Source organism: Hemicordylus capensis, chromosome 17 (genome assembly GCF_027244095.1).
Source record: "Hemicordylus capensis ecotype Gifberg chromosome 17, rHemCap1.1.pri, whole genome shotgun sequence".
Lineage (NCBI taxonomy): Eukaryota > Metazoa > Chordata > Lepidosauria > Squamata > Cordylidae > Hemicordylus > Hemicordylus capensis.
In genome coordinates this window covers 9,629,978-9,651,337 of record NC_069673.1, presented here as the reverse complement: position 1 = coordinate 9,651,337, position 21,360 = coordinate 9,629,978, and the positions used below count along the sequence as shown (strand labels likewise).

The 21,360-nt window shown below is 47.8% G+C and overlaps 2 protein-coding genes across 3 annotated transcripts; one reads left to right on the top strand and one right to left on the bottom strand.

The window, feature by feature from the left end:
• The first annotated feature begins 1,475 nt into the window (after positions 1 to 1,475).
• SWI5 (SWI5 homologous recombination repair protein) lies at positions 1,476 to 5,774 on the top strand. Its single transcript, XM_053282437.1, is given in 6 exon segments — positions 1,476 to 1,544; positions 1,546 to 1,643; positions 2,348 to 2,396; positions 2,742 to 2,863; positions 3,521 to 3,615; positions 5,206 to 5,774. Coding segments are annotated over 6 exon segments (483 nt in total). The 5' UTR covers positions 1,476 to 1,490; the 3' UTR covers positions 5,271 to 5,774.
• A 734-nt stretch (positions 5,775 to 6,508) lies between these two features.
• Positions 6,509 to 21,357, bottom strand: TRUB2 (TruB pseudouridine synthase family member 2). Of its 2 annotated transcripts, XM_053282433.1 has the most exons (8): positions 21,174 to 21,356; positions 19,926 to 20,057; positions 17,235 to 17,309; positions 16,811 to 16,872; positions 15,911 to 15,992; positions 15,708 to 15,780; positions 8,616 to 8,752; positions 6,509 to 7,488 (listed from the first exon to the last, which is right to left on the bottom strand). In XM_053282433.1, the coding sequence occupies exons 1-8, from the start codon at positions 21,277 to 21,279 to the stop codon at positions 7,148 to 7,150; spliced, it is 1,008 nt and encodes a 335-aa protein (XP_053138408.1). In that variant the 5' UTR covers positions 21,280 to 21,356; the 3' UTR covers positions 6,509 to 7,147. The 2 variants fall into 2 exon arrangements, with proteins under 2 accessions (XP_053138408.1, XP_053138409.1); XM_053282434.1 differs by lacking the exons at positions 6,509 to 7,488; positions 8,616 to 8,752 and adding an exon at positions 12,438 to 13,110 and having other exon boundaries at positions 21,174 to 21,357.
• Between the last annotated feature and the right edge of the window lie 3 nt (positions 21,358 to 21,360).

The following is a 21,360-nucleotide window of genomic DNA, read 5'->3' as shown; positions in this document are numbered from 1 at the left end:
AGGGGAGAATGTACCTCCCATCATACTATCATTCATGCAATTATTAATGGGCAGGAAATCCAGGACAGACACAATATTTTCTCAGAAGGAGGAGAGGAGTTCCTTCTTCTAAAGCTTGAGTGAATTTGATTTGGTCCCAAAGAGCTGCTCCAAAGGCAGTGACGGGATGCATCTCGCTGCCCGGCTGGCATCTCAGTAATCCATCGCCTGAGGTAACTGCCTCAGCCCGCCTCATGAAAGAGACAACCTTGCATGGATGTGGCTTCCTTACAGCTATAGGGATGCAGTCAAATAAAGTCTGCGCTCAAGTCGGTGTTGACTCGTGGCGGCCACAGAGCCCTGTGGTTGCCTTTGGTAGAATACAGGGGGAGTTGACCATTGCCTTCTCCCGCGCAGTATGAGATGATGCCTTTCACCATCTTCCTGTATCGCTGCTGCCCGATATAGATGTTTCCCAAAGTCTGGCTATCTAGCTCAGTATTGTCTTCACAGACTGGCAGCGGCTTCTCCAAGGTTGCAGGCAGGAGTCTCCCTCAGCCCTATCTTGGAGATGCTGCCAGGGAGAGGACTTGAATCCTTCTGCTCTTCCCAGAGCGGCTCCCTCCTCTTAGGGGAATATCTTATAGGGCTCACACATCAAGTCTCCCATTCTTATGCAACCAGGGCAGACCCTGCTTAGCTAGGGGGACAAGTCATGCTTGCTCCCACAAGACCAGCTCTCCTCTCCTTTACAACTGTTTTTTCTCGTATGCAAATATACGCATGTTGAATTGATTAATCCACAATCAATTAGGGCTGATTATCCTTACTGCCCAGTGAACCCTTTCCATATGTGGCTACGGATGAGTGGTGTCTTTCTTACCCAGTATTTGCAGCTTGGCTCACTTGCTTGAGACACCTGTAGTTTTGAATCGCTACAGTTATAATTATATTTGTAACAAGGGGTTTTTTTGCAAGTCGCATTGGGTGCTTTCTTTGAAGTGGAAAAGCATGATGAAAACGTTTACATTCGGAAACAGAATGCATCTGGACGAGTTTGGGTTTACTTTCTGAAAGATCCGTGCGTACTGCAGTGCAGCATCGCCTCGTAACATGTCGAGTCTGTGGACTGATGATATGGTGAGAAGCACAGATGCTCCCACCCGTGAACTTTATAGTCCCCACCTCCACAGTACTTCCTTGTCAAATGTTCGGGTCAGCCGTGCATTGAAGCCCAAAAGTCTTTAGCGTCCAAGAGAACAACTGAGTTCCTTTAAAAAGAAGATTTGCAGAACCACGATAGCCCTATTTTACAGCCTTTGCGAATGAGACAAATCAAAACCATTGCACAACAGAGCTGAAAAGCTGCCACTCTTCCAAGACTACAGAGCCCAGCGTGTGCAACGCCCAGGGGAGGCGGGGCGGCGGAACTTCCGGCTTTTGCAAATCCTCCCCAAATGCACTGCAAGCCCCCGTTTCTCCTCCCACTTCCTTAAACTACAAATCCCAACATGCAAAGGGAAAAGGAAGTGGGCAGTGTCCGCGGCTCAGCCTCCAACTTGAGACAGAGGCGCGCTGGATAAACCACCAGAGCAAGCAACCCGGGGATGGGGTCAGAGCCCAGGAGGAAGGGGGAGACCCTCACCTAGTTCCCTCTTGAGAAGGTACGGGGGAGGGGGGGGTTTAATTCTTGAGATGATATAGGGCTGGGCCTCCTTTCCCCTAATCCTGGAGAGCCATGTGTGAGTGGGATCAGGCTGCTATCTTCCTTTGAAGGAGACAGGCTATGAAATCCTGGTTCACCCGAGGTGGACTGCACCACTTCAAAATGCGGAGGGGAGCTACCACTGCGAATGCTCCCCATCTCTCCCCTGCCTGCAATTCTGGAGAAGCCGCTGGCCCAAAAGCCACTAGCTGCTCAACTCTGGCCCTCCTGCAGATGTTGGCCTACAGTTCCCATAATCCCTGGCTATTGGCCACTGTGGCTGAGGATTGTGGGAGTTGTCATTCAAAAACAGCTGAGCAGCCTACAGTAAAGTGTGTCGACTCCTGGTGGCCACAGAGCCCTGTGGTTGTCCTTGGTAGAATACAGGAGGGATTTACCCTTGCCCTCTCCCATGCAGTGTGAGATGATGCCTTTCTGCACCTTCCTGTATCGATGCTGCCCAATATAGGTGTTTCCCATAGTCATCGTCTGGGAAACATACTGGTGTGGACCATACTGAGCTAGACGGACCAATGGCCTGACATGGTATAAGGCAGCTTCCTGTTTTCCTATAGGGAGCAGGGTTCCAACCCTTCCTAATTCCAAGCAACGCTCTTGTTTGAGGAATCATTAAATCATTGTTTGTGTTTTGTTTTGACTCAGGACACCCACCGGAACCCAGAGGAATTGCAATGCTAGCTTCAAATCTCCAGTAAGTGTCTTGTATGGATGTCCCCCATCCTCCCTTCTGTGGACCAATACTCGGGAGGGCTGGCCATGAGCTGCTTCTAAGGGAGGGCCCATATGCAGGTTGTAATTTGTGACCGAGTCCAAAGATAATGTTGGACTGAAGAGGTGTTCCAATCCAAATTCTGAACATTCTGCTGCCTTAATTGGACCACAGCCCTTCTAGGAGGGGAGAGCTGGTCTTGGGGTAGCAAGCATGACTTGTCCCCTTCGCTAAGCAGGGTCTGCCCTGGTTCTGTTTCTCTTCTTCTGCATAAGTGATCCTTATGGGCATTTTAGCCAATACCTAAACATAATCTCTGTTCAGCAGGTCCTGTCCTCGAGGGACTGCCAGTCTGAAGCTAGCAATAAGGAGAGCCTGCAGCGTGAAATTGAAGAGCTGAAACTCAAGAACCTCACTCTGGACCAAGAAGTAGCCCAGTTGTTGGCTGAGTATGTATCGGACTTCTTTGATAGACAGCTTAACATCTACTTAAAGCTGCTGCCATCTCAGGAGTATCAGAACTGCCTGAACTTTTGCTATCTGAGCAAAGAGGCACCTTTGTAAAGTAGTAATTCTCTTTATATTTAGCCACAGGAGAGCAACTGACCCTGTCCAACCCTAGCACAGCACCCCTCCAGTGGCTGTTGCTGGTATCTCCCTTGGGCTTCCTTCTAGATTGTGATCCCTTTTAGGAACCATCGTATTTTTTTATGACTTGATTTTCCCACAGAAAATCCTTTGAGTACTCTTTTGAAAAGTGGTATATAAATATCTGTAGTAGCACAACTTGCCACCGGATGTGAGTAGCTATTGTAGTTCACACCGCTAACTAATATTTACTTATGTAAAAATAAATGTGATATGCCATGTTAGTTAATTATGAAGATTTTTTAAAAAGGCAGCACCTTATTTACTCGGGGCATACTAGGAACTTTTATACTAACGTAATTACATGAGAATGGGAGTATTATGAAGTGCTGGGGAGTGCAAGTTGTGTGTGTCATTACTCACCCCGCTGTTCCTCTGGTTGCCTCATTCATAGAAAATCAGAAGTCAGGCTAGGTTGTGTTTCTCTCTGGCACCTATCTGTGTTTTTTGTTTTTCAGAGGATACAGTCTGGAGGAATTAGAAAAACACATCGCTCTGCTCCATGAATACAACGAGATAAAAGATACTGGGCAGATGCTGTTGGGTAGAATAGGTAAGAAGAGGCGAGGGAGTCTGTTGTGCAACTAGGAACATAAGAAGCCGCCTCATACTGAGTCAGACCTTTGGTCCATCTAGCTCAGCACTGACTGCATGGACTGGCAGCGGCTTCTCCAAGGTTCCAGGCAGGAGTGTCTCTCTCAGCCCTATCTTGGAGATGCTGCCAGGGAGGGGACTTGGAACCTTCTGCATGCAATTATGCAGATGCTCTTCCATCCCCTCAGAGGAAGATCTCACAGCGCTCAGACATCAAGTCTCCCATTCATATGCAACCAGGGCAGACCCTGCTTAGCCAAGGGGACAAGTCATACCACAAGACCAGGTCTCTTCTTTAAATGTTCCCCTTTGAAGTAAGTGTTGAATGTAGCTTGGCTTAGTTTGATGATGTTTCGTCGCTATAGTCCCAATGGGAAAGCATGGCTGCTTTATATTCATGATCCTACAATGGAATTTCCATGCTGACAGTTTCACATCTTGAGTATTCGCCCATGATGCAGGTCCACAAATTTGGGCCATCAGTAGCTTTTCAGGGCATGAACGCTCATAGTGAGTTTTGGCAACATTTATCCCCTAGAGAAAGAAAAGAGGCAATAGCAGGATTGTGCACCTAATGGCGCAGCAGGGAAATAACTTGCCTAGGGAGCAAGAGGTTGCTGGTTCAAATCCCCACTGGTATGTTTCCCAGACTATGGGAAACATATGTATCAGGCAGCAGTGATATAGGAAGATGCTGAAAGGCATCATCTCATACTGAGATGGCAATGGTAAACCTCTCTTGTATTCAACCAATTAAAACCACAGGGCTCTGTGGTCACTAGGAGTTGACACCGACTCAATGGCACAACTTTACTTTACTTGCAGTTATCACTCCTCCTTTATGTCTACCCCTAAATCACAGGGTAAAATCACAGTCCTTTTTGCGCTGAGAAAAAGGTTAGGGTTACAATGAACAAAACATTACACAGAGTAATCTTTGGAGGATGTTCCTGCCAGTTTTCATTGCATTCCTCTGATGTTGTTACAATTGTATAGTAGTCTGTGTGTTTAAAACTTTTAGAAGGTGGTCTGGAGTCTGAACAATAAAAGCATGACAGCACACTGAAAGCTAAAAGTCTTGCAATGCTATCACCACTTTCCCATCGCTAGAGGGTATAGACCTTGTCAAAAACCACAGTTAACATGTGTACACACACACACACACACCCCCAGATGGTGCTGAGCTCATGTGGTGGTAGCAAGCATGAATTGTCCCCTTTGCTAAACAGGGTCCACCCTGGCTTGCATTTGAATGGGAGACATGTGAGCACTGTAAGATATTCCCCTTAGGGGATGGGGCCGTGTTGGGAAGAGCAGAAGGTTCCCAGTTCCCTCCCTGGCAGCATCTCCAAGACAAGGTTGAGAGAGACTCCTGACTGTAACCTTGGAGAAGCAACTGCCAGTCTGTGTAGGCAATCCTGAGCTAGATGGACCAGTGGTCTGACTCAGTATAAGGCCGCTTCCTATGCCTGTCAACTGCAGCAGAGCACGCCTTAATAAACACTCAGCATCCGAACAGGATGAACAGTTTCCATTTTCTTTCTTCTAGCGGTGATCAGAGGGGTCACCACGAAGAAGCTGTACCCTGAATTTGACCTGGAATTGAATGACTAGGAAGGAGGCAGAGAACTGCAGCCCCTTAGACGACCAAAGTCTGTGTCCGCAGTGGTGATAACACCATTAGTACACGTTCAAGTCTCCTTGGAAACAGACGGAGCAATGCTTTACTATCTCATCTAATGGATAACTTTGTTACTCTACTCCAGCGTTTCTCAAACTTGCGTCCCCAGATGATGGACTACACCACCCATCATCCCCCAACCACAACAGATGATGGGAATGGTAGTCCAACATCTGAGGACCCACGCTTTAAGAACCCCTGTCTTACTCACTGTTGTAGGGGAAATATATCCTCTGTACCAGTCACAATTAATTGCGGAATGTCTGCAAACAGCAGGGGCTGGACACAGATCCACTTGTTTCCTACCATAGTTCTGTTGTTGAACAAGCAGCCTGTAATATTGAGAAGTTCAGGTTCAGCATACTACGCGATCAGCTATTCAGGGCAGTGATGCACCCAAGAGATTGAATTAAAGCTTCTGCAGCAATGTATCTCGACAGGCTGAGTGTTTTCTCCTGTCCTTCCTCAAAAAAAGAATGAAGTCGAGGATGTTGTTCTCTGTTCATTAACATTCACACAACTTAGTCCAGCGTCTTCCCCAGTACAGTGAAAGAGGGTGGTGGTGGTTTCTGGAAGAATGAAAAAACAAACACACACCCCAGCATGTGTACAGAGGAACAAAAACCAGTCTGGAGGAATGGCTACTAGTCTGGTGGCTATAGGCCCCTGAATACCGGTTGCAGGGGAGTAACAGCAGGAGAGAGGGCATGCCCTCAGCTCCTACCTGTGGGCTTCCCAGCGGCATCTGGTGGGCCACTGTGTGAAACAGGATGCTGGACTAGATGGGCCTCCTTGGGCCTGATCCAGCAGGGCTGTTATGTTCTATATAGGCATCGGTGTTCCCTCTAACAGGGATTGCTCGATATTGTTGACTACAGCTCCCATAATCCCCAAGCAAAAGCCATTGCAACTGGGGAGTCTGGGCATTCTAGTCAACATCTGGGAATCCCTGTTAGAGGGAACACTGCTAGGCATCCTTAAAAAGGTACCTCGAAACCAGAACAGGGGGAGGACGTGTCTCTGAAAGTTAAGTATGTATCAGTGTACAGTATCAGGAGGGTGAGCAGAGTGCTGAAACCGAATGAGAGGTAGGCATGTTTGCCTGAAAATGAATGTAAAAGTTTTTATTTACACTGATTTGTTGAGCGCTTGGTTTCAGACACCACAGAGAGAAATATACAACAGCATTTTATTAATATACCACACTCATGCTTGATTTCAGCGCTTATGGCCTGGTCTGGTTCAGACTGATATTAGTACAGAAACGATCTCCCTCCTGTGTTTCAAAAAGAATAGATGGAAGTTGATCTTGTTGGTAAAAATAGCAGTGGAGAACAACAAAAATAGCAGTGGAGTGCCAGCGCCGTATTTCTTCCAGGGGCTGGTGTCTGCCTTGTGTTTATTTTTAGAGTGCGGACCCTTTTAGGACAGAGAACCATCTTCTTGTTTGTTTTTATACTGCTTTGAGAACCGTTTTTATTGGAAAGCAGTTTACAAATATTCTAAGCAATCACATGAGTTGTTGAGAGACAACCCAGCGGGTTGATTTATGCAGTTCAGACAGATTCTCCATAGCCTTGAAATAATCCCCTTCAGCAAACACTTTCTATTGCACTCGGGGCTGGACATATGCTGCAATCCTTGCTACAAAGCACTGAGTCCTCAAGTTTTTACAAAAGTGTGTAGCTATCTTTTGAAAGAGTTTGCATAGCTTGCAATATGACAGCAAGCTTCAGCTGAAAAGCAATTCAAGGAGTTCAGGATTGCTTCCTCGCCTGCACTTAACCCGTTTCCAAGCAATTCAAGATGCTCATTTTGTCACTGAGATGGCCGGCAAAGAATCTTCCCCTCTGCTGTCCTGTGGGCCATCTTCCATTTGGGCCACTCCAGTCTCTTCCTCGTCGTCAGTGAAGGATTCCTGATAAGCCAGGCTCTGTTGAAGCTCAGCGGTTACTTTGAACCGCGACTGCTGAATGGCACTCCGAATATTGTCCAGGTTCCACTGTGTCCGTAAGAGGGCGTCGTCCACTGTGAAAACACCATCCCGCACCCTTCGCACTTGTGTGCACACAGCAGTCGACTTCAGCTCCAGCCCAATCTCGTGAACGATCTTTCGGAGGTACTGTTGGGTCTCATTCAAACAATGAATCTCTAGTAAGGGACAGAAGGACTTGCATCAGAAATGAGTGAGGAGGACGCAAGTAACAGCAATGGAACATTTCTGAAAACTGAAATCACTGCCTCCCCCCACAAGAATTACTACATTTTTTATTGCCCCCTTTCCTCTAAGGCAGGGCTGCTCAACTTTGGCCTTCCTGCAGATGTTGGCCCACAACTCCCATAATCCCTGACTGTGGGCCACTGTGGCTGGGATTATGGGAGTTGTGGTCCAAAAACAGCTGGAGAACTGAAGTTGAGCAGCCCTGCTCTAAGGAGTTTGAGGTAATGTACATGGATTTCCTCTACACTTTATTCTCACAACCACCCTGGCAGGCAAGGAGAGTGGTCTAAAATCACACAGTAAGCTTTGTGATCCAGGGAAGATTTGATCTGGGATCTCAGCTGGATGCAGTCTAATAAACCAAGAAGTCCATAAAAACCAGTTTTAAAGAACAAACAATAAACACTAACCTATTACTCAAAAAGAGCAGGGGTGTAAGAGGGAGAAAAGGACCATCGACCTAAATCAAATGCCTGGTGAAACCAAAACGTTCTAATCATGCACCAAAAAAACCCCAGTGAGAGACCACGCAGGCCTCACGGGGAAGTTTCATAAGCTGGGTGCCACAAACGAAAAGACCCTGCCACATGTCTCTACCAGCTAGATGGCAGGAGGATGTGGATTGTGGAATACGGGTGAAGTGGAAGTGTGCAGGGCCCATAACCCAGAAGTCATTGGATTGAAACCATCCTCTGCTAAGTTCATAAGACAGCTTCCTGTGTTCCTATGATGTTTTCCTGCAATTTAAAAAACAACAAACCTCTAGAAACTAGCACACCTACAGCCTGAAGTTGTATAGTCCATTCCGTCACCTTTTTACTGCATGCATATAGATCAGGCCTCTATCCATCACATTAGCTTTCATCATAACATGATGACGGACAGTCTTGTTTACATGTAGAGTAGAAACTCCATCCCCATCGCAACTGGATATACCGCTCAAATCTGTTCTTGGTCCCCGAGACATTAGCAACAACAGGGGCGAGACACGTTGCTTTCTTTAAATGGAATTGCAGAACCCCGCCTTAGTAGATAGGAGATGCAACCCTGGCTGTACCTAGCTGGAATTCGGGAGGTGCAAACTGGAAGCATCGGATTGCTGTGATCAAGGGAGGGCTCTTCTCTGTGGGGCGGAGTAGTCCTTTCACAGCCAGTTCATAGGCTTCTTGTGTTTGCAAGTCTATGTTGGTATGCCTGGAAGATGAAAGGAATGGGACAGAGAAGGGAATGAGAACTTTTCCTGATCCTGGAGCTGCAGGACTAACTTCAGACTGGTTCACACAACACATTTCAGCCACCCCTGGAGAGCCAGTTATTCTCAAGTATGCCTCTCCTGAGGACAATCATCATAAGTGAACTAGGAAGTCAGGTACAGGCAACTCGTATTCCACAGAGAGAGGACAATCTCCTAATAGACTCATACTGTTTACCCAATAACTCGGATGTCAAAAGAAACAGGGCAATCAACTCCTCACGATGTTAGGGGCTGGAAAACGTGCCACAGCACTCCTGAGAATTGCCCATGTTGGTAGTTGTGTTTGCCCAGAACTAGAGAGGAGAGCTGGTCATATAGTAGCAAGCATGACTTGTAGCTAAGCAGGGTCCACCCTGGTTATATTTGAATGGGAGACTACATGTGAGCACTGGAAGAGATTCCCCTTAGGGGATGGAGGCGCTCTGGGAAGAGCAGAAGGTTCCAAGTCCCCTCCCTGGCAGCATCTCCAAATAGGGCTGAGAGAGACTCCTGCCTGCAACCTTGGAGAAGCCACTGCCAGTCTGTGAAGACAATACTGAGCTAGAGAGACCAAAGGTCTGATTCGGTATATGGCAGTTTCCTATGTTCCTAAGTTCCTAAAGCTTGGAGGAGGGCTTGTAGAGGAGAAAATCTCCAGGAATCTCTTTGGCCTTTGTGAAGAAGTTGTTTACTTGTCTGTTCTGAATCTACTCTGCCTGTCAGTTCAGTTGGGTGGCTCTGAATTTTAGTATGATGAGAGGGAGAAAATTTGGCTTCTCCAAGATAGGGCTGAGAGAGACTCCTGCCTGCAACCTTGGAGAAGCCGCTGCCAGTCTGTGTAGACCAAGGATTCTCAACGTTAGGTCCCCAGATGTTATTGGACTTCAACTCCCATAATCCCCAGCCCCAGTGGCTTTTGGTTGGGGATTATGGGAGTTGAAGTCCAATAACATCTGGGGACCCAACGTTGAGAATTCCTGACAATACTGAGCTAGATAGACCAAAGGTCTGATTCGGTATATGGCAGCTTCCAATGTTCCTATGAATTGGATCCAAAGAACCATGGAGGGAATGGAGCAATGTGACTTACCTGAAGAGTCCATTCTCAGCAGGGGAATGGGGTGCATCTACCTGGCCTAACTGGCGCAAGACAGGGCAGAACTAGACTCTCAGAGAAAGCTCCTCCCACTCGCAAAGGCAAGGGCTCTTTTTGTTTTTTATTGGTCCTGTCTAGGAATGGATGGGAGAGAGCAACCCAAGGTCGGATGCACTCCTCCTCTGCTGAAGAAGGAAAATAACTGCTCACGCAGGCAGTCCTCCCATGAGGCGAGATGAGATCATCACCTCAAGTGGCAGATTATTGGGACAGCAGCGGGGTGGCAAAATGCTCCTTGCCACCTTGTCCTGGCAGGGGGAAGTGGGGAGGCAGCCTTTCGGGCCCCGCCTCAGATGTCTTGGCCCATCACTGGCTGCTTGGGCTGTTCTTCAAACACTTGTCTACAAGTCCACACTGGGCTGTAACAGGCAGGTTCTGTAGCAGATCTCCTGCTTGTGCAAGGACATCTTGGGATGGGGGGAAGAGAGCTGGTCTTGTGGCAGTGAGCATGAATGGTCCCCTTTGCTACACAGGGTCTGCCCTGGTGTGCATTTGGATGGGCGACTACATGTGAGCACTGGAAGATAATCCTTCTTAGGGAATGGGGCCACAGCTAATTTGGAAGAACCTCTGCTTAGCATGCAAAAGGTCCAAGCTTCACTCTCTGGCAGCATCTCCCGGTAAGGCTGGGAAAGACTCTAGCCTGAAACCTCGGAGAGATACTGTTAGTCCGTGTAAACAATACTAAGTGAGATGGACCCGCCGTCTGACTCCATATAAGGCAGCTTCCTATGTTCCCATGGATTTGGTTTCACTTTCCTTGTACTATGCTGTAGCCCAAGGCACAAACAACAAAATGTTGAACTCAGTATGTCTGATAAAGAAATAGCAGGAACACAGGAACATGTGTGTGTGTGTGTTTGTGTGTGTGTGGTGGTGGGGGGAATATTGTATGTGAACTGATCCTTAAGTGTCATGAAGTCAAGATGGAACGCACATTTCATACCAAACAATGGGTTCATTCATTCAGTTCCTAAGATCTAATTCTTGTGAATGTCGTTAGTCCAGCCCTGGGCGGCACCCTACTTTCATACAAAAATAGTCTCTGCACATAGGAACTGGCCTGTCCAAGAAAAAGGGTCTGCCCAAACCTTCAGAGAGCCATGCGCTGTTCTGTTTGCAGGGAGATATTAATATAGCAGATCATCCATTTCCCAAGTGCTTTTTCCATCTCTGCATGGCTGCTTCACTTAATGTATATGTGCAAATTGTATTGAAATACCGAAAACACAGCAAAGCAAACATACATTTCGAGGCTGTACATGAGACATTTCAGAGCAGGTTGATTACTCATAGGGCATTTGCCTCTTTATACATGTAATTGTCTTGCTGATATGACAGCACGCTTGTGAGTGTCCATGTTCCTTCCAACGTCAATAAAATTTAGGGGGGAAAGCACCAACATTTTAACATGACGACTCAGTCCTAAAGCAGATTGATTTACAAGGCATTTTTGTGTCAAAACTTTCAAAAGAGATGTCTACTTCTTGTTAGAAAGTTTCTAAAAACCCTTAGAAAAAGAGGTTTCTAGCCCTCATGCTGAAGAAGCTGCAAACAGGAAAGCCACTTACAGAAGAAAATCTACTGAAGAGAAATGAAGCGAGCTTCCATGGACCAAGCATGGGTTGCATAGTGAGCATAACTTGAGTCTTAAATTCTCCAGCCTGCCCAAACGCATTTACTTCATTCACATTCCATGATGCCCATCATTCCTTTCCACTGTCACTAGTACAATCTTTCCCCCTGCCTCCCAAATTTGGGAAATTCTATTCCACAAATGAAATTCCTAACCACACACCCAGGACAAAAGTATACTAATTTAACCTGCCCACCCCCGTTACCGGCTTCTCCCCCACCAATGTCCCCCCTCGCTGGTTTCCCCACTGCCACCATTTTATTCCCAGCCGCTGCTTTCTTTCCCAGCAGCCAGCCACCCTCACGCCTCCGTCTTCTCCCACCCACTGGCCGCCTGCCCCATCACTGTCCAGACCACCAACCTCTGTCGCTGGTCTCTCCCTCTGCCTGCCACCCACCCCCGCCACCGTTTTCACCCCCACCACCAGTTTCTCCCCCCGCCCACCCCCGCTGCCAGCCCCTCCCCAGTTTCTCCCCCCACCCACCCCCATTTCTCCCCCCGCCCACCCCCGCTGCCAGCCCCTCCCCAGTTTCTCCCCCCACCCACCCCCATTTCTCCCCCCGCCCACCCCCGTTGCCAGCCCCTCCCCAGTTTCTCCCCCACCCACCCCATTTCTCCCCCCGCCCACCCCGTTGCCAGTACACCCCCCCAGTTTCTCCCCTGCCCCCCCCCCGGTTTCTCCCCTGCCTGCCCACCTGCCCGTTGCCGGTTTCTCCCCCATCTGCCTGCCCAACCACCCCCTTCACCGGTTTCTCCCCACAGCCAGCCCATTCGTCCCCGACACTATCCGGCTGGCAAACTCTCGCGAGAGCTGTGCCACTCATGAGATTAGTGACGGGTACGTTGGAGAGAATTATATATGTATAGATAGAGTCTTTTAATTGGAATTAGCAAGAGGAAGCGTCACTCTACAGTTCTGGGGACATGGTTCCCCTTCATACAAGGCCGTCAGTATGCAACATGGGTCCGCGTCCACATGAACTGTTCCTGTCCATCTCCGACGGAGTGCTTTTTGTTCAGAACAGAACTTGGCTGTGTTTCTTCCAACTGGACCGTGTTGCCAACACACTGTTGTGCTTCTGGGGCAGTGTGGCTTCCCCCTCTCTCCCCCGCCAGCAAGAGCGGCTTCCGGGCCCTAATCCCAAGAGGAAATCCAGAGTTTTGTCCAGTCAACTGACATGAGGGTCATCCCCCCTGCCTGCTAAGGCTTCTCCTGTCCTGGTGGGGGCGGCTCTTGGGGCTCCGGTTCCCTGAAGTCCCCCTGCATCGCAGCCTCCAGGAGGTGGTCGGTCTCGGTCTCGGGCCGCAGCACGCACCACAACAAAAAGCAGATCGAGAGGAAGCTGATCAGCATCACTCGCCACAACGGCTGCGCATAGTCACTGCCCATGGACTGGCGCACAGTCCATTTCCGGTGGCTAGCGGGGCTCTTGGAGAAGCTCAGTGGCCGAGAGCTCTCTGGCTCTTCTGGCAGTTTGGGGGCGCAGTAACAGCGCAGCGGGAGGAAGCAGGGGGGCAGAGGCGGCCTGAGGGAGAGAAGGAAACAGATGCAGGAGAGGAGGGCAGAAGCCCTTCTCTGCTGTTTCGAAAACGAATGACAAAACACAGCCGGGGGACACTTGGACGGCTGCGGTTCACTCCCGCCCCGCTTCTCTGCACAGTCACTTCATTTTTATTTTTTTTTAAAGGAGAAACACAGGAAGCTGCCTTGCACAGAGTTAGACCCTTGGTCCATCTAGCTCAGTACAGGAGGACCTTGTTATCCGTGGATTCGCATATCTGCGGTCGGGGAAGAGACACCTGACCTTGGCACATGTTTGGGGGCGGGGAAGGAGAGAGAGAACACGTCAACCTTGTGTAACCACAAGGTGGCCAGAAATGACTTCCGGCTGGGAGATCATAGGGCGGCAAGGAGATATGCTGCCGCCCCACCGGACTATTTCTACACAGAGCGCATCTCCCCTGTCCTTAAAGCTACCCCTCCCCTGCCCCCTTCGAATCGGTAAAACCACAGGTCTATCGAACCGGATTGGAGGCCAGTAAAAGGGCCTCCAAACTGGCTTGTGCACATCCCTATTTGACTGTCCTGGAGAGAGAAGTTCAACCTATTTTTCAGGACAGCGTCAGCGCGGAAAATGTGGCGGGGGGTGGGGGAAAGCAGCACACTCCCCTGTCCCTTAAAGTTATCCCCCTCCCCATTTTCAGATTGGCCGAACCGCCGGACTTTCGAACCAGTTTGGAGATCCATAAAGGCCCTCCGAACCAGTTCCATGCACATCCCTAATGGCCCCATCCCTGAAAAGAGGAGAAAAATCAAAGAGGGATATTTGTTTCCTATATTTACCCCTGCAAACTTGGCAAAGAGGTACCTTTTAATGTGGTGATTCTCTTTATTGAGCAGGGGGAGAGTAGCTGGCCCGATCCACGCCCAGCACAGCATCCCTCCAGTGACTGTTGCTGGTGTCTGTCTTATGTTTCTGTTTAGACTGAGCCCTTTGGGGACAGGGATCCATCCTATTTATTTGTTATTTCTCTGTGTAAATCACCCTAAGCCATTTTTGAAAGGGCAGCATAGAAATCAACCAACCAATCAAATAAATAAAATATTGGCATGCCATCAGCCCGGATGATTTATTTTGATGGAGGGGCAGGCTGAGTTATAAACCAGCTCTAATGCTAGTGGCCTTCACGTCTCCACTCCTATGTAACCTTCATTGCCACTCCGGAGTGGGCGGTATATTAAATGTTTCTAATAAAAATTGCCAGCGAACATGCAATCGGACAGGCAATGACAAATGTTAGATTCCCTGAATTTACTTTGCCAAATCCTTTTCCAGTCACCTGAATGAATCTGTGCATAACAAGTCACAAAGAAGCCTGGAACTCCCTCAGTTCTGCCCAACACACTGCAGGAGAGATCAGGGAGGTTGGGCACCACGGATAAGAACATAAGAACAGCCCCGGTGGATCAGGACCCAGACCTCTCTAGTCCAACATCCCATTTCCCACAGCAGATGTCTCTAGGAAGCCCACAGGCAAGAGGTGAGGGCATCCAGCCCTCTCTCCTGATCTTGCTCCCCTGCAACTGGCATTTAGAAGCATTTTGCTCTGAAGCTGGAAGTGGCCTATAGCCACCAGACTAGTAGCCATTGATGTCATAATCGGTTCAACCAATGGGAGAGCACTCTTGCTCAGCCAGGCGAATGTGAATTTTTAATCACGTTTTTAAACAAGCTACTTGACACATAATTTTTTTAAAAAATCACAAGACCAATTGGCAAGTCATACTTAAATGGTGCTATATGGGTTTTAGGAGAAATCTCTATTAAGTAGTCCTTTAAAATAACTCCCAAGTAGTACTACTGGGTAACTTAGTCTGGATTGTCAGCCACTGCTTGTTCAATGGGGTGCACAATCTGCTAAAAAATGCAATGCATATTTCTGCTCCCATTGGAACATAGGAAGCTGCCATATACTGAGTCAGACCCTTGGTCCTTCTAGCTCAGTATCGACTGCCCAGACTGGCAGCGGCTTCTCCAAGGTTACAGGCAGGAGTCTCTCCCAGCCTATCTGGAAATGCCAGGGAGGGAACTTGGGGCCTTCTGCATGCAAGCAGGTGCTCTTCCCAGAGCGGCTTCATCCCCTGAGGGGAATATCATGCAGTGCTCACACATGTAGTCTCCCATTCAAATGCAAACCAGGGCAGACCCTGCTAAGCAAAGGGGACAATTCATACGTGCCACCACAAAACCAGCTTTATACCGGCCTCTTTCTCTCTCACACACACAAACATGCAGACATTTTGCCTAGTATTAATCATACACAGTCATGTTGGTAGCAGTATTATTACTATCGGAATTGTAGTACACTTATTATAACAGCAGTCATCGGCACTGTATGAGGCACACAAGTCAAATGCGGGTGCTTTCCCAAAAACACACTGCCCAAGAGATGAAAGAAATGAGAACCTTTCTGTTTCTCCTCCCTCAATCCCTTATTATTTTTTTAGAAAATGCCTTATTGCTGTATGAGTAACCAACTTCACGCATCAGTCCCCAGAATCACCGAAGGGCAACACAGAAGTTAGATTGCCCCAATGTGGGATTTCTGATTGGATACTCACTGCAGTAGAGCTTTGTGATGGGATCCCTGGATAACAGCAACAATCCGTTCCAGCTTCTCGCTAGTGATGTGATCTGTGAACAAGGAAAGAACAAAGGCTATTGGACACCAAGACTCCGTTCTGCAGCCAGGACCTTTCAATGCATTTCAAGTCCTGCCAGACAAAGGGGGCACCAGCAAGGCTCAATGGACAGGCTCGCTTACCAAATGTCGTTTTCTCAATCAGCTTGCCCGTATCCGAGAAGTCATCAGTCGCCTTGCCAAAGAGGCCCCGGACAGTGTAGGTCTGTGGAAAGGAAGAATACATGGTGATTCTCTTACATTTAGCGGTGGGGGGGAGCATCTGACCCTATCTGTCCCTAGCAAACATCTGCCTTAGCTTTCTTTTTAGATGGTGAGCCCTCTGGGGACAGGGGGACAATTCTAGTTATGTGTTTATTTTTCTATGAAAACCGCTTCGAGAACTTGGGTTGAAGAGTGGTATATACATATTCGTCGTCGTAGCCGTGAGGTACTTAAGACTGGAAACGTTTTGGAAGCACACCAGGCAGAAATCCAGCTCGCCAGCTACTGCCTGGCTGGAACATAGGAAGCTGCCTTCTACTGAGTCAGACCTTTGGTCCATCTAGCTCAGTGCTGTCTATAGGCTGCAGGTAGGAGTCTCTGCTAGCCCTAATCTGGAGATGCTTCCAGGGAGTGAACCTGAGAATTTCCATGTGCAAGTAAATGTTCCACCACTAAATAATGGCCCCATCCCCTCAAGGGAATATCTGACAGCGCTCACATCCCATCTCCAATCCAAATGCAAACCAGGGCAGGCCCTGCTTAGCAAAGGGGACAAGTCATGTTCACTATCACAAGACACGCTCCCCTCCCTGACTGCTGCATCTTTGTGGGTAATTACACTCCTTGTAATCAATGTCCCCTCTAACAGGGATTCCCAGATGTTGTGGACTGCAACTCCCAGAATCCCCAAGCAAAAGCTACTGCAGCTAGGGATTCTGGGAGTTGCAGTCCACAACATCTGGGAATCTCTGTTAGAGGGAATATGGCTTGTAATGAGTTGTAACTCTCCTTTTGACAGGGATAAAATTAGAGGCGTACCCTGGTGAGATGAGCGTGGTACAAATCGGCAAGCAGCTTCTTGCCACGGCCTGCGCCAAGCACTGAAAAGATGAAGGGGAAGGAGTGGGGAAGAGAAGAGAGCCATCAGGTTAAAAATGTCACATTTGGAGCGGCTTCCAATAGCAAAAAAACCCAGTATATAGTTAACAACGACAAAATACTAAACAGTATAGTATTGATAAAAGATCAGTTAAAACTTCTTTTAAAACCTTGAGGGAGAGAGCATAATGAAGCTCTTCTGAGAGGACATACTAGAGCTGAGGGGCCACCACCAAGAAGGCCCCGTCTCTAGTCCCCGCCAACTGAATCACAATCAATCATAGGGCTGTAAGCAGGGCCCAAGACGATAAACGGCGGTCTCTGGCAGATTAATACGGGCAAATGCAAGGCATCTATTACTTACCAAATACCCCTGACGACTTTGTATCCAGGAGGTGACCTGTTCCGATTTTCAGGTGGGTGAACATGGGTCCAGAAACTGTAGAGGAAAAATACAAAGTTGGACACGTATGCCTAATTTAGATCTCTGTGGGAAATGAAGCAAGGGGCTGGAGGAGAGAAGCAGGACTATGAACCAACAGTTCAGGGCTAAGCCAGAGCCTATAACCCCTGGGTTAAATTATCACAGAATTTGGGTCTGCAGAGACATACTGAAATCCTGTTGAAGTGGGGCTCTATGTATCTTCTGGCTCCACTGGAGCACAGAAAAGCCAGGTTCACATGGTACATCCAGACACAGGTTTACTACATCACCTGCTGCTTATGCAAGCTAGGTTTTAATCCCTCAATTTTATCAAACTCTTCATAACTATCCCAGAACACAAGACTTCAATAGGTCGCTTCAGAGAATGACCCGTTTTCCTGTTTCCATTTATTACATCACTTGTACCTGCCTTTTGGTCGACACAGTGCCTAACCACATTTGGAAATACATAACTGGACTAAAAGGCACCTTTTCAGGGGGCCGTGCTCTTATATTGTATTCAGTAGTATTCCCTACTGAAATACAATCCTCTCCATCCCTGACAGTTTTTACGAAGCACTTGAAAACCCACCTCGTCACCCACGCTTTTTCAGCTTTTTCAAGTTTTAAGTTTTAAATCTGTTTGGGCTTTTAGATTGTCTAAATTGTTTTAAGTTTGTGTGTATGTTTTAACTTGTTTTAGCTTATCGTTAAGCACCCAGAGATGAAAGTTTGGGGCAGTGTACAAATTTGTCAAATACATAAATAAATAGGAACATAAGAACCCCCCTGTTGGATCAAGCCCGAGGTCTATCTAGCCCAGAATCCTGTTTCACACAGAGGCCCACAGGCCAGAGGTGAGGGCATGCCCTCTCTCCTGCTGTTGCTCCCCTGCAACTGGTACTTAGAGGTATTTAGTAGCGGGAGAGCAATCGGCCCTATCCATCCCCAGCACAGCAGCCCTCCAGTGGCTGTTGCTGGTGTCGTTTCTTTTTCTACTGTGAGCGCCTTTGGGAGAGAGAATTATCTTCAGGCCCTCCCATGGCACACAGTTTGTGAGTCATCCCTCCTAACTGGGCCAAGTGGCACCTTCTCAAAATGTATTCTCTTGTATTTAGCCCGGGGAGAGCAACTGTCCCTATCCAACCAAGCACATCATGTCTCTAGCAGCTGTTGCTGGTGTCTCATGTGCATGTGTGTTTCTAGACCGTGAGCTCTTTTGGAACAAAGACGCATTTCCCCATAGCTTTTGCGATAATGTACAAAGCTCCCCCCCCCCCCCGCTTTTAAAGACTTGTATATAAATATTGTTGATAATCAGGTCTTGAGGAACCCCAGGCTCCAGGATGCCTAAACATTTAACCACGACACCGAGACTAAGATATTCAGAGGTAGAGTTAAAGTTAAAGTTAATCAAGTTAAAGACTTTAGTAAGTCTTTATTTGTCCCTGGCAGCCCTATTTCTGTTCTAAGGATGCTTGTTTATTTAACATATTTTTCTAGCGCCCAAAACTTACATCTCTGGGTGGTTTACGACGAAGCAAAACAAACAACAGAAAAAGTTAAAAACATTAGTTAAAACAAAATAAACGACAACAGAAAAGTTAAAACATTACAAGCATTTTTTAAAAATGTAAAACAATGTTTAAAAACAGCGTTAAAACTATTAAAATAATATTTGATTAAAAGCCTGGCTGAACAGATAAAAACGTCAAAAACTTTTTAAAAGCTGTCAGAGATTAGGAGGCTCTTATTTCAGCAGGGAGCACGTTCCAAAGCTGTTGGGACGTAAATAATAATTTTATTTTAAAAATAAAGGCTATTTTTTAAAGCCCATTTACTCTCCCCGTTTGCTGGTCAATGACCAAATAAACTTCTCTCTCTCTCCTTCCACAATGCCCATCACCAAGTAACTTGCCCTGGGGTCTTTGGACAAAGTGGGATATAAAAAACAAAAACAACTACTACTAAGTACAGCAATTTGGTCAAGTGCCTGACTCTTAGATGTTTGGCTGGCTCCTAGAACCAAATTTTTTTTATCAAGGTCTATTAAATAATTATTTATTTATGTATTTATTTATATACTGCCCAAAACCTGCATCTCTGAGCGGTGCATCTCTGATGATGATAATCATCATCATCAAATTTAAGTCACCATACCAAGATAGGCACACAACAAAACTAGACAAAAACACAACAGGAAATGGAGAGGAAACTCGTTTGATTGGTGGTAGGAAACAACCACTAAGAACAGCCAACCAAGACATTGTCAATATTATTATTATTTTACATTTTATATTCCACTCTTCCTCCAAGGAGCCCAGAGTGGTGTACTACATACTTAAGTTTCTCTTCACAACAACCCTGTGAAGTAGGCTTCCTGGAAAGCACCACCTTTGCCCCTGAGTGAAGATCAGCAGAGAGGGGGTGGAGTAAGCCTCCCCTTGGAACGAATTCCATAATGTGGGGGCCACTGCTAAGAAAGCCCTGTCTCAGACAACCCTCCACCACAACTCCAACAGTGCAGGAACCTGGAGAAGGACCTGTTTAAGGAAGATCTTAAAGTAGGGGCAGGCTCATAGATCCTCTGCCATGCCCCATCCAGAACATCAGCTCCTTCCCAAATCTTACCTAGCGGATGATCAGCCAGGACAGGCACCTGCGTAACCGTCATTGTCAACTCCTTTCCATGACTCCCTTCCACTGTCCCTGGCAGAAATCGGACGTGTTGTCGTGGTGCTGGTCGCTCTAGTGAATTCAGATCTGCAGATATATATTTTTAAAATCAAGTGATTTAAAAAGCAATCTTAAGTAATTTTTTTTTAAAAACCCAACTCCAGCTCCCTATTGTTAAAGCATCTCATCCCCCCACTCCAGTATATGGGAGCTGGTCAGACATCCCCAAGATAGTGGGCCTGGAGAGGAGAGCTGGTCTTGTGGTAGCAAGCATGCCTTGTCCCCTTTGCTAAGCAGGGTCCACCCTGGTTGCATATGAATGGGAGACTAGAAATGTGAGCACTGGAAGAGATTCCCCTCAGGGGATGGAGCCACTCTGGGAAGAGCAGAAGGTTCCAAGTTCCCTCCCTGTCAGCATCTCCAAGATAGGGCTGAGAGAGACTCCTGCCTGCAACCTTGGAGAAGCCGTTGCCAGTCTGTGTAGACAATATTGAACTAGATGGACCAATGGTCTGACTCAGTATACGGCAGCTTCCTGTGTTCCTAAGCTGTAGCACAGAGCAGAGAGTTGAAGACCTCTCCTCCTGGTCTTGAGGTAGGGAGCATGAATTGTCCCCTTTGCTAAGCAGGGTCTGCCCTGGTTTGCATTTGGGTGGGGATCTAAATATGTGCACTGTCTGCTGTAAGATATTCATCCTCTTAAGATATTCATTCCCCTGGGGCTGCAGCTCAGGGGAAGAGCATCTGCTTGGCATGCAGAAGGTCCCAGGTTCAATCCCTGACAGCATCTCCAGGTAGGGCTGGGAGAGACTCCCACCTGCAAGCTTGGAGAGCCGCTGCCAGTCAGTGTGTAGTCTGATAGCACATAGAGAATGGTGAGCTAGATGGACCGGTATAAGGTAGCTTCCTAGGTTCTTTGTCCCTTTTGCTAAGCAGGGTCCACCCTGGTTTGGATTTGAATGGGAAACCACATGTGTGAATACTATACCATATTCCCTTAGGAGAGGGGGCTGCTCGGGCAAAAGCACCTGCCTGTTCTCATGCAGAGGGTCCCAGACGCCCCCGCACCCCGCAATCTCCAAAACTCCAGATTCCTGCCTGCAGCAGCCGCTGCCAATCTGGGTCGACAATACTGAGCTAGATAGACTAAGGGTGTGACTCGGCAGAAAGCAGCCTCCAATGTTCCTTCAGCAAAACGCTCACCTTTCAGGAGCTGGGTCTCTACCGTCTCCCGCACGGAGAACCAGGGCACCCCCGGAGGCTTATACACAGCAAACAAGCCGTGCAAGCCAGCCTTTGCGACCCTCATGGCGGAATGGCTTCCTCCTGCGGCGGCTTGCAGCGGCTGCTGCTGCCTACGCGTGTCGCATTCAAATTGGTCCCCCTAGAG